At 38.0% G+C, this 11,937-nt stretch overlaps 1 protein-coding gene across 1 annotated transcript in view; it reads left to right on the top strand.

Annotated features, from left to right (window-relative positions):
* Positions 1-11,937, top strand: part of LOC107665681 (transmembrane and TPR repeat-containing protein 3-like) — a 55,282-nt gene that overhangs the window by 17,541 nt on the left and 25,804 nt on the right. Inside the window, exons 8-13 of the mRNA XM_016456666.1 lie at positions 5,513-5,661; positions 5,745-5,865; positions 6,097-6,208; positions 7,638-7,741; positions 8,896-9,065; positions 9,750-9,976. Of these exons, the coding sequence (XP_016312152.1) occupies positions 5,513-5,661; positions 5,745-5,865; positions 6,097-6,208; positions 7,638-7,741; positions 8,896-9,065; positions 9,750-9,976 (883 nt within the window). The remainder of the gene's footprint in view (positions 1-5,512; positions 5,662-5,744; positions 5,866-6,096; positions 6,209-7,637; positions 7,742-8,895; positions 9,066-9,749; positions 9,977-11,937) is intronic.

Below are 11,937 nucleotides of genomic sequence, written 5' to 3' on the forward strand. Positions count from 1 at the left end.
CGCGCAACGCGTGCAGGTATTTGTACTGGTGCAGAATGAGAGGGACAAGTACTGTACAGCCTAGCGCATTTCACACAGGCTAGATTCACTTTCGCCTGAAAGTCGTGTATGCCTAAGGTTGAAAATAAATTGTTTATAGTGAATGCCCCTATAAATGGTCGTATTTTTATGTTTTAGTTTTAATCCAAATGATGCGTGCTAAGCGAGTGAACATCAAAGATCACACAACAAATGTGCGCGCGCTCTCTCTCTCTCGCTCTCCCTACCGTTAAGTATCTTGTGCATTGTTTTACTTACTTGTTTTTTACCTATCCGACCGAACTACAAACTTTCCAGTGATGTCTGTGAGAAAGGTATATTCACTCGACAAGCTCGCGCATCTGTGCCGCCGCGCGCTCAATCCACTCGTGCTCAAAGCGTGCTTTGTTTATCAGCTCGCGCACATCAGCTATACAGGCGTTAATACTGAATGTTTAGCGTTATATTCGTTGCATACATATACTTCGTAGTAGACATCGTAGTATACTTATACATATACTTCGTAGTGTTGGTGTTTCTTTGTTTGAATATGGCTCTTATCACATGCTGTGTGGTATCGGCATTTGGTATCGGGGCATTTTAACGAGTACGAGTACAGGAGCTCAGTATCGGGCCCGATACCAGTATCGGTATCGGTGCATCCCTAGAAATTACCATTGTAAACAGTAGATGGCAGCAGAGGATCACCCATCAGCTCAGTTGCCATTTCCACTCCCTAGTTTTTGTCACGTCTTGCTTTTGGATTTGTTATAAAATGACTATTATACCATTTTTTTGTACTTTTAGTGTACTAAAGTATGAATAAATAAGTTAGTTATTAATGGTATAATAATTAAATAATAATGCATTAAGTATTTCATATTTAACTATAGGAGCTGCTAAATATATTCAGCCAGCAGACTTGTCGCTACTGTAGGCTTGTTACTCTGAATTTACTCTGCATTACTTCATGCACAGCTCTATTTTGACATCGGCTTGACATATAGTTCATTCCATCCATTGCTACAATATTTATCACTGTCAAAAGTGTCAATCATAGCAATGACTCGCGGAACAGTTCAGCTGATTTACTCGCGTAATTTTTTACACTCGTGCTTGTCATTCTTGAAGCAGTATACGTGGACAAACAAAACTTTTCTTCAAATTTTAAATGGATTATGTGAGAAACCTTTTTTCTTGTTATAATGGGAAGATCTGTGAGTGCACAGAACTCCGTAAACGTGTGAAAACAATTAGTTCAGAGCGAATTCTGACTAACCTACAGTAAACTCTGATCTGATTCTGATTTGTCTATGATGCGCATCCTTATACAGTCTATGGGCGCATCGCTATGGAAATAATAAGATGATACATATAGATTATTTAATATTGCATTTTTGTATAATTACCATTGTCCATTGACACAATATATCACAAAATAAATAAATAAAATAAAAAATCAAGCTGACATTTCATGTACTCTTGGGGGCCCCCTGATGGCCTCGGGGGCCTTAAACAGCTGCTTAGTTCGCTTATGCCTTGGGCCGGCTCTGGAACCCATTATAATCAGTGATGTTGTCTACACTGGAAGGCGGCGCGACGTGACACGACAAATCCCGACAGTAAACTGATGCCGCGTTCTTTTACTTTCACAATGAGCTTTCCATCGTTTGCTACATTAGTAGGGCCCTGTGATTTCCGCAATGCCGAAAACATGGACGGAATCGCGGAATCCAGTCATAAAAACGGAATTTACTGTATAATGCGGAATTTCATGAAATTTGTCATATTTTTGAGGAATAAATAAAAGACGGGTCTGTACACTGAAATCAAATCGCGATATAGACTAGTGTCTGTGAATATTAAACTGCAAAAAGACTATTTAAATACGAATCCTCATGTTCTGCCTGTTCATTCGATCAGACAATACACAACACAGAATTTGTGAAAAAATATTATTCATTATTATTATTTATTCATTTTAGATGTTTACATTTGGAAAAGCTGTGCTTCCTGCATAAACCTGCCCCTGTTGGCTTGGCAGTAGCTTGCTTGCCCTACACAGTTAACTTGTTTATTTTCTTAATTCAAGACAAGTTATATATATTTTGTTCTATTTGTGTTATTTAAGTTATTTATAATAAGTGAAGTGAACTTTACTGTTAAGTGCACTGATGTCAGACTCATTTTGAATAATAAAGTTTGTTAAATTGTTAAATACCCTGCCTCCACAACATAGGCCTATGTTTGTCACATCATTATAAGTGTTTGATCACCACATTTGAGTTATTGCAAAAAATTTGTTTGTTTATATATATTTTGTTTATGTATATACTGTATTCTATATACAGTACCAGTAAAAAGTTTGGACACACAAATGGGAAGTGTGTCCAAAGTTTTGACTATACTCTACTATGATATAGCCTACACATAAAGAATACCGTCGCGACTCACAGCACATGATTAATGTCACCTGTCTGAACACACAGACTTCTCCCTCTCTGAACTTTTGCATCTACGTGTATTTCATGCTTTTAAATGTTTAGTCTCATACAACATTTTCTTCTTCTCAATTCAAAGCCAAAAGAGCTTTTTTTTCCATCCATCATAAAAGATGTTAACGTCTTAGAGTCTTGCACTGCAGCTCTGATGTCTACATATGTTTGACCACTGGCTGATTCCATGCTCGCAAGACTTCACAATGCCACAGTTGAAATCCGTTCGTCTTGTGTGTTCAGCTCTCCACTCATTTGTTGTGTAACAGTGGCGTGAATTCTTCATCCACGCGCTGTCAACAGAGTTTAGTGAACTTCCTCGCTCTGTTGGCAGAGACCCTTCGAGACCAGGGGGCCACAAATCATCATTAATGGACAGTGCGCAAAGATGAAGCGGGAGGGCTTGGGCATTAACATTTTGCTCTGGTCTGCTTGGTTAGGAGACAGAGAACAGGTTGCATGAGGATATGTGTCCGAATCTGTTTTATTTGGCCATGGTTAGTTATTTTAATGATTCCCTGTGTGCAGGCCCTCGACACTCACTCTGAGCAAACAGGAAACACTTTTGTTGTGAAAGTTTGGCTAATTTGACTGTGAAGGTTTTTTTTCTGTGTTGCATGTTCCAAAGCAACCAAACAGCACGCAGCGCACAGCTTATGATAACCGCAGACAAAGCTTTTGTTTGTGCAGAAACTTCTTTCATCAAGATTGATTTTGGCCTCTGAAGCGTCAAGCAAATTGGATAAATATGATGTTCCCCGTACTGCTGCTTTCGGCTGTGTTAAATCCACCCCGCGTAAGCAGCGCATGACAGTTTGGTTCTTGACGCACTCTGAAGCTGCTGCCAAAACCAATTTCTGTGATTCGCTTTCAAGATCGCACAATGTGAGATGAATGCCCCTGTTTTTTCGGGATGGCTCGATTTAAAAAAAGCCTCCTCTATATGGCACCCCTGCGGTTTACTTGATGATAAACTCGTAAGTATGAGTGGGCTTTTGAAAAGTGACTCTTCTGCTCATAAAAGGGTGAGATTAGCCGTAGCTAGACAAAACAAAATTAGTTTGTTCTTCAAAACAGGGTGTTCAAGGGCTGTGCCCTCGCAGGGGTTCAGTGTTTCAAAAAATCCTGATCCATCACCTTGTCATAAGGTGCTTTTCGTAAATAAAACCTATAATCCCAATCTTACATCTTGTGGCCTGGCATGCATTGTGCAAGACAGGCGTGTTTGCTTGTGGTTTTGATGAGAAGGACCATGTTTGAGGAGCACTGCAATGACATGTTCTCATTGGTGTTGAATCAATCATATCTGTTGCCATCACTCGGAGAAATGATCTCGGACCGTTGTGATTATGTGGCTCGGTAGTTTTCTTGCACTTGTCCTACAGGTCAAGCATGTATAATTGGGTTTAGTTCCAGATTAATCAAACTCATGGTCTTGGTTTCAGACAAAGCTTTATGAGTGATTAGCATTCAGACCTGCACAAGCTTGTCTGAAGCAAACAATGAGAACATTTAAATCCAAGATTTTTTGCTTATGGAATTTCTTGGTTTACCGGGCCATTTTTGTGCCCACTCAGGGTTGCCACTTAGACAAATCCCTGATTGGATTGCCAGAGAAACTGGCGTTTCTACTTCCTCTCATTAGATTTCAAAGAGCTAGGAAAAAACAGGTAATTTCTTTATTGAATGGGCAATGATTTGCACTTTCGTGTAGGGGGTCAAGTTTTTGAGGCTTGATAGTCTTGAGAAACATTTGATTAGTTAAAAAAAAATCTTGAAGCTTGCACAAAGAGATTAAAGCTGTACACTAAATGGTATTTTATACCTTAATATCTTTAAGAAATAGTTCACCCACAAATGAAAGTTCTCATTTACTCATCCTTATGTTGTTGCAAACCTGAATGAATTTCTTTCTTCTGTTGAACACAAAAGATAAGATAAATCAAGTAAAGATATTTGAAGAATGTTGGTAACCAAACAGTTGCTTGTAGCCATTGACTTCCATAGTGTTTTCCATGCAACCACATGGAAAATATAATTCAAAATTGTGTTCAACAAAAGAAAAAAACTCACACGTTTGGAACAACATGAGTAAATGATGACAAAATATTCATTTTTGGCTGAACTATCCATTTAATGTATGTTCACAAAGAAAAGTGTTGTTTCAATCCTGACTTCTTTCCAGACTTTCTTTCTTTTTTTGTGGAACACAAAAGGAGTAAATTTGAATAACGTGCTGGTTGTTTTTTTCAGTGGAATTACAATGTTTACAAAGAAATCTTAAAAGTGCTCGATATGACTTGTTCCAAGTCTCCTGAAGCCATGTGATATCTTTGTGTGAGAAACAGACATAAATGTATAGTTTTAGCATTATCAAAATTTTTGACATTATTATAGCTCTTCTCAGTACATTCATCTATGAACAACAAATTAAATTGTAGCCTATTTCTCATACAAAGCTGTCATATGACATTAGAAGACTTGCAATATATTACATAAAGTAATTTTTACTGTACTTTTTAAAGCTTGAAAGCTTCAGTCTGAGTGACCAAAAAGCAATAATAAAGAGGAACCAGCACATTTTTCAGAATCTCTCCTTATGTGTTCCACAGATGAAAGAAAAGATATTTCTCCTTTTACCCTCCATTATTCCTTTATTACGATGATTTCAGACCCCTGGTCATGAGCTCAAACATCCCATGTAGTTTACTGTGTTATTGCTGAAGATCAAAAGGAAGTATGTAAATAGCCTATGATAAATGTCTCCAGAAGGCATCTAAGATGAGCTGTGCGTTTATTCACTCTTGTGAAAGTAATTTGTTCAGTGTGAAAAACTACACAGTACTATTCTCCTTTTTATTAACTGATTAATGCACTTTCTTTTAAAGCAAGAAATATGTATGTACATTGTGCTTGTTATTTTTTGATTACCATTCTCAAAGAACCACAAATTTCCATTTTTGGATGAACTATTTCTCCGGTCTTTTCGCTTCCTTTAGGCACTGTCGCTGATCGTCCTTCCTTTTATCCCTGCATCCAACCTGCTTTTCCCTGTGGGCTTTGTTGTAGCCGAAAGGGTCCTGTACGTGCCCAGCATGGGATTTTGTGTTTTGGTAGCCCATGGATTTAAACTCCTGTCCCAAAGAGGGTAAACGTCCTCTAAACAAATACTTTATTCCCTTTAAATGACTTGTTCAGAGACTCATTCCCTGTTTTTGTGACATTATCCAGAGGCCTAAAGAAAACGTCTTGGTTGCTCATGGGAGTTCTTCTAACAACACACGCCGTGAAGACTTTCAACAGAAACTGGGATTGGGAGTCCGAATACATGCTTTTTACATCTGCACTGAAAGTACGAATACATCCAAGGACACATTATTCATTTATAGATCCACATCTGGCCACAGGCTCATACATATTGTATGCTTGTATTTTGAGATCATTACTTTGAATAAATCCAGCTCGCTGCCTTATATCAAAGGGCGAATCCAGACGTTAACACGAGTACAATGAAATGATGTCTGGAAAATATGATTTGTTATGTCAGCCTGGCCTGAAACATTTCAAAATTGTTTTCTTCCAGGTGAACAGGAACAATGCCAAACTCTGGAACAATGTCGGACATGCTTTGGAGAATCAAAATAGTTATGAGAGAGCGTTGAGATACTTCCTTCAGGCCACAAGAGTGCAACCAGGTAATTGACTCATTTGCCAGATTATCTTTTGAAGTTTACCCTAGCATCTTTAAAGTAAATGTGACCATTTTGCTTGCGTAATTGTGCATGAAACAGGTTATTCAATGAGGAAAAAATGTAGAATGGGGATTTTTTTCCCACTGGGAATTTATTGGAGTCGGCAGTACATTCTGATAATGGAGCCAGACTGAATGCTTAATTAGCCTTTTGGCTATTAGTTAATATTATCCACTAGCCGTGTGGCATCAGCAAAAGGGAAAACTGTTTCAGAAGAACAGCGAGTTGTTACATTTTAATGTAACATTATGAAAACAAATTTTAGCACCAGTGAATCTTTGTTAATTCACAATAACAATATTAAGAAGTAAATGTGGCCAGTCTTAATTTGTGGACTTTATGTGGATTTATGTGGAGTCATTAAGGCAAATGTGCTAATGATAAATGATAGTGCGTCTCTAGGAATGATTTTGCACCACATTGTTTTCCACAGACACAAAATGACAAAAAGACTTGCATGTGTAATATTTCCATCAGTTCTTTCACAAATATTGGCAGAGGAAGTTAAAATGGAGTTTATTTTAAACAAAACTCACCATTGGATATGTTGTTTTAGGGAGGTGTGGGAAATTCTGCCTTATTATTATTATTATTATTAGTTTGGAGGCATGATGGTAAAGACGATTTCAAATTGTGTATAAGCTAACAAGAAGTAGTTTGTGTAGTATTTCTTGGGACTATGAAAACATTGGCGCATAAAACTATTTTCGCACTTTAGTGTCTTGAGAATATGTGGATTTTAGGATTTGATGTGAGAAGATGAGGATTTAGGTTTTGTATTGGCTTTTCTGCGCTTCTGTCAGGGTACCTGTGAGAAAGACGGCTGTAGCTGCCAAAGCCATTAGACTATCGACTTTAATTGTTTAAGTTATGTTGGTTTATTGGGCTAACGTGACTTGAGAGATCCACCACCCAAGATGTGTTTTTCCCAGATTAGCTCTGTAAGCACATTAATGAATGAGGAAATCCTGGGCAGGCTATCTATACAAGTCAGTTTGCTTTTCATAACAGCAACTCTATACTGCTTGAGTGTGGTAGTTAGGCATTTCTTAGAAAATGCTGGTAGCATTATCAGTTTTACACATCGAAACCTACCGACGCTGTTGGTTAGCTCTCTGTTGTTTGAGGTTGCATGGGCCACATGGCTGTAAAAGGGAGCACTTTCACAGGAGGTGCTTTTCCTCATCCCGGTGTTTCCCGCCGGTTCTCATCCCAACTGTGTATTAAACTGGTCAGCTGCCTGTAACCGTTATTATTTGTTGCACTCAAGCCGTATAATTCACATTCCAATATCTACTCTATCTTTTGAGGTTTAGTCTGTGCTGTTTTCTTGATTTATGACTCTATACTAAACATTTTTTCCTCTTCTAAGATGACATTGGGGCCCACATGAACGTTGGGAGAACCTACAAAAACTTAAACAAGTCCAGAGAGGCAGAGGATGCATATCTAATTGCAAAATCCCTTATGCCACAGGTATGAAATTCCTATCTGAGAAAAAAAGTTTTTGTTTATATTTAGGTTGCCAACAAACGTTGATATAAACGATAAAATACTTCCATCTCCCAACCATAATGATCTTCTAAGCAGTCTTCTGTTTATTAGTAGATATGCAGTTCAGATATGATTTGCTGTCCAGCACAAGAAAACTTGTTACCTCCTTTTCTGTTCTCCTCTCCTACTGCATTCCCCTGAGCCAAATGCAACAATTTTCATTTTGCACTGCCATTGTGTTGCACGGCCCAAGACAGTGACCTAGCTTAACTCAAGATAAACTATCACTGCCTGAATGTTACAAAACCAAACAAACTCATCTGTAATTTTAAAGAAGGTAATCGAATTTTAAGGAAGGTTTTGGGCTGAGTTATTGGCTCACAGGGACTGTTGAAAGGTCCACGATCTTGTTCCCCCTTTTTCCTTTTTTTATATAAATAAAAGCCCATAAATTAAAGTAAAAAAAAAAAAACTAAGCTGAATAAGAAATAGTTTGTGGCTTTTAGTACACGTGTATCAGCATTCATCAATATGCCAGTATGGTTCTGCTGCTAAATATTTTTGTGGAAATCATAACTTTTTACAGAATTCATTAATTGAATAGAAAGTTAAAAAGAAGAGCATTTATGTTAAAAAGAAACATTTAGAAATGTATTTATTGTACTTTTGATCAAGTTAATGCATTCTTGTTGAATAAAAGTATCTTTTTAAAAAAAAAATCGTATTGAACCCAAATTTTTTAACAGTAATGTGTGCATTTAAATTTTACAGTATTTTTGGATTGGAATAATGGACCAAACATATTGATGACTAATTCTGCACTACACAAATTTTAGTCCAATCAGATGATCTCTAGAAAGTGAATGCTCCTCAATACGCAAATAGCAAGTAGCAAACCATGGTTCATGACTGTGATGTACCTAAAACATATTGGCTATTTAAAAATGGTTCTTTCATATGTTCTGCTTGACTTTTTTGAAACTGAAATTATGGCCTTTAATTTCACATGGGCCTATATTTCATGTTGGAATGTATAGAAAGACCATACTGAACATATTATTGTTATACTTAGAGTCAAATGTATGTAAATGTAAATGCTTAAAACCTTGGCTGACCTTCCCAAAACATATTGGCAGATCATTCCAGGGAAGAAGTATGCAACCCGTGTGGCCCCCAACCATCTGAATGTCTACATTAACCTGGCAAACCTAATTCGGGCGAATGACTCCCGCCTGGAGGAAGCCGACCAACTCTATAGGCAGGCCATCAGCATGAGACCGGACTTCAAGCAAGCCTACATCAGTCGGCAAGTCTCCATTCGTGCTGACAGGGTCAAAAATGTGTTTGTGTACTTGCATGCTTGCTGACATGGCCAACTGAAACTGAATGAGTTGTAGTTCAGACAGTATTTTGGCTTTGATGAGGTTATTGAGTCATGTTTTATTTTTTATTTTTTTTTGTAGCCCATGTATACACTGGATGATATTCAAGAGATAAAATTGTTGAAAAGAATTGAGCACCCGTGTCTTACAATTTAACATCCATCCTAGACCTTTTTTGCTATCCGTAAGAAAACATTTCTCATAGATAAGCGCTGAAATCACATGCCATAGTAAGAGAGTATCGGGGTGTTTGCCGTTTTTGTTATATTTTGCATCAAGTGAAAATTTACATGGCCTTCACACTTTGTGATTTCTCTCTACATGTCTCATCCTGTTAATTAAATGTTGATCAGATAAGCTATTGAAAGTGGATTTACTGGAATGCCTTGGTTCTCGTGAATGTCAGGACTCTCAGCCACACTGTGAAAAGTGTACAAGGCAAAACAAAGAAAAAAATCAAAACTAAAACCTTTGTATTACTCCAACTATTTGCTAAGAAAATATGCCTAAAAGACACTGATCTTTCTTGTTGTACATGTGTGTTAGATTTCTGAGATGTCCTGTGAGAGGTATTCCAAAAATGTATTTTTGTTTCTCTCAAAACTCAGAGGGGAGCTTCTGCTGAAAATGAACAAGCCCAGTGAGGCGAAGGACGCCTACCTACGAGCGCTGGAGCTGGACCATACCAATGCAGACCTGTGGTACAATCTGGCAATTGTCAATATTGAGATGAAGGACCCCTCAGAGGCTTTGAGAAACTTTAATCGTGCATTGGACCTGAATCCACGGCACAAACTGGCACTCTTCAACTCTGCGCTTCTCATGCAAGAGTCAGGTGTGTGGGCAATGGCAATTTGAACCAAGCAATGAAGTTACACAAAACCTTTGTCACAAAACCTAGTGAGCTGCCTACATAGGCTGCTGCCTTCTAAGCATCCTAACCATCATAAAACACCTTAAGCAATTTGGAACGCTCTACAAGAGCAGCAATTTTGCATGGCACGCAGGCACTCAACTCGCAGCTGATACCTTTATAACACATTAAGTTTATATGAAATATGCATGCTATGATGCCTTCAAATTTGGCTATGCATCTTTGGCTGTGAGACATACTATTTGCATCAGAGGTGTTCCATTGATGCCTAAAATCCAGTACCACCTGCTTATGTAGCTCACTAGGTTCTGAGGAAATAATGTTGCAAAGTACACTCCCTAATTTTTTATTTTTCCGACCTGATCTTCGAAAAACATTGCGTCCATTACAAGAAATGGTGAGGTATTCAGTAAACTCTGTGAAAGCGACAGTTTGTCTAGCGACTAGCGACAGTAGTTAATGTTTGATTCACATGAGGTTAGACGTCAGGAGCATAAGCCAAGTTATTAACCTATGGATTCTTTGCGTGCCACCTCAAGGTAAGGCAGCAACCTCTCACCTAATTCGGTCATGTTCTCATGTCTAAGAATGTTAGCATTTGATCCAAAAGCAATACGTTTAAATTGAATGTGACTCATTGAGCCTAACTTTGAGTTTTATGCCATTTTTTCACTCTTAGCTTTGAATAGCAGGAAAGACTGATGGATTCTTGCAGTTCGAGTGAGGCATTAGTTTGTCATTTTTCTGAGATTAGCACACCTACGCTGCTGCAATGTAAATACTACGAATACAACGGCTCTATTTGCACATGGTTTTAGGCCTGTTGTACAGACTGTTTAATCATGTGACTGAGGAAGCATTTCACGATCAATTCACAGGCCTGCTTGACACAACTGTTATTCTTTCATTCGGTTTTGTAGTTGTGCCCATCCGTATTGGTTTTCAAATAAAAGCAAGTTTGTTTTAAATGTAACCTGTTTTCCATGGTTTCCCCATTTTTGGCCTACAGTAGTTATTCTGAACAGTCTTCAAGGGGTGATAAAAAGCTGACCGACCCTCCTTACCCTCGTTCTGACCTCATCGTTGCAACATAGGATGGTGAACAACGTAGACCTTGTTACAAAGCCAAATAACCGAGCCAAAATACTAGAGATAGTAGTGTCAGGCTTTTGGACACATTAATCAAAACAAAGAAATAAAGCATAAAACTAATTCATGTGGGTTAACTTCATCTAAATAATCTATATTTTTGGATATTCAGTATTTTCATTTATTTGACTTTAGTTGCTCAAAAGATTTACAGCACCAAGGACATCTGGTGACAGTACTCTCTTGCCATTTGTTTTTTGGTTGGTTTGCTTTATTACAATACTAAAATTAAAGGCAAAAACATCCTTTCCCACATTGACTTTCATTGTGTGGAAATGTTTTTACAATATGGTATGAATAACTTTTGTGCTCCACTTAAAAAAAGGAGACTTACATGGGATGGATCAACATCATTAAATGAGGACAGTCTGTATTCTCCTTAATTGTTTAGCAATTTGACTAATTTGCTAAAACTGTCCGGTCCTGCAGATTTGCTTTATTCAACATCAAGAAGATCAGGCCCTTTCTTTCGGAACATGCTTCACAACTCCTTGTTCAAGCTCTTGTTCTGTCCAGGCTGGACTATTGCAATGCTGTCTTGGCAGGTCTTCCAGCCAGTTCTATCAAACCTTTACAATTAATCTAGAACGCGGCAGCAAGATTAATTTTTAATGAGCCGAAAAGAATGCACGTCACACCTCTGTTTATCAATTTGCACTGGCTACCAATAGCTGCTCGCATAAAATTCCAGGCATCGATGTTTGCCTACAAAACCACCACTGGCTCTGCAACCCTTTACCTAAATTCATTACTTCAGACTTATGTGCCCTCTA

This window comes from Sinocyclocheilus anshuiensis, unplaced genomic scaffold (genome assembly GCF_001515605.1).
Source record: "Sinocyclocheilus anshuiensis isolate Anshui unplaced genomic scaffold, SAMN03320099.WGS_v1.1 scaffold840, whole genome shotgun sequence".
NCBI lineage: Eukaryota > Metazoa > Chordata > Actinopteri > Cypriniformes > Cyprinidae > Sinocyclocheilus > Sinocyclocheilus anshuiensis.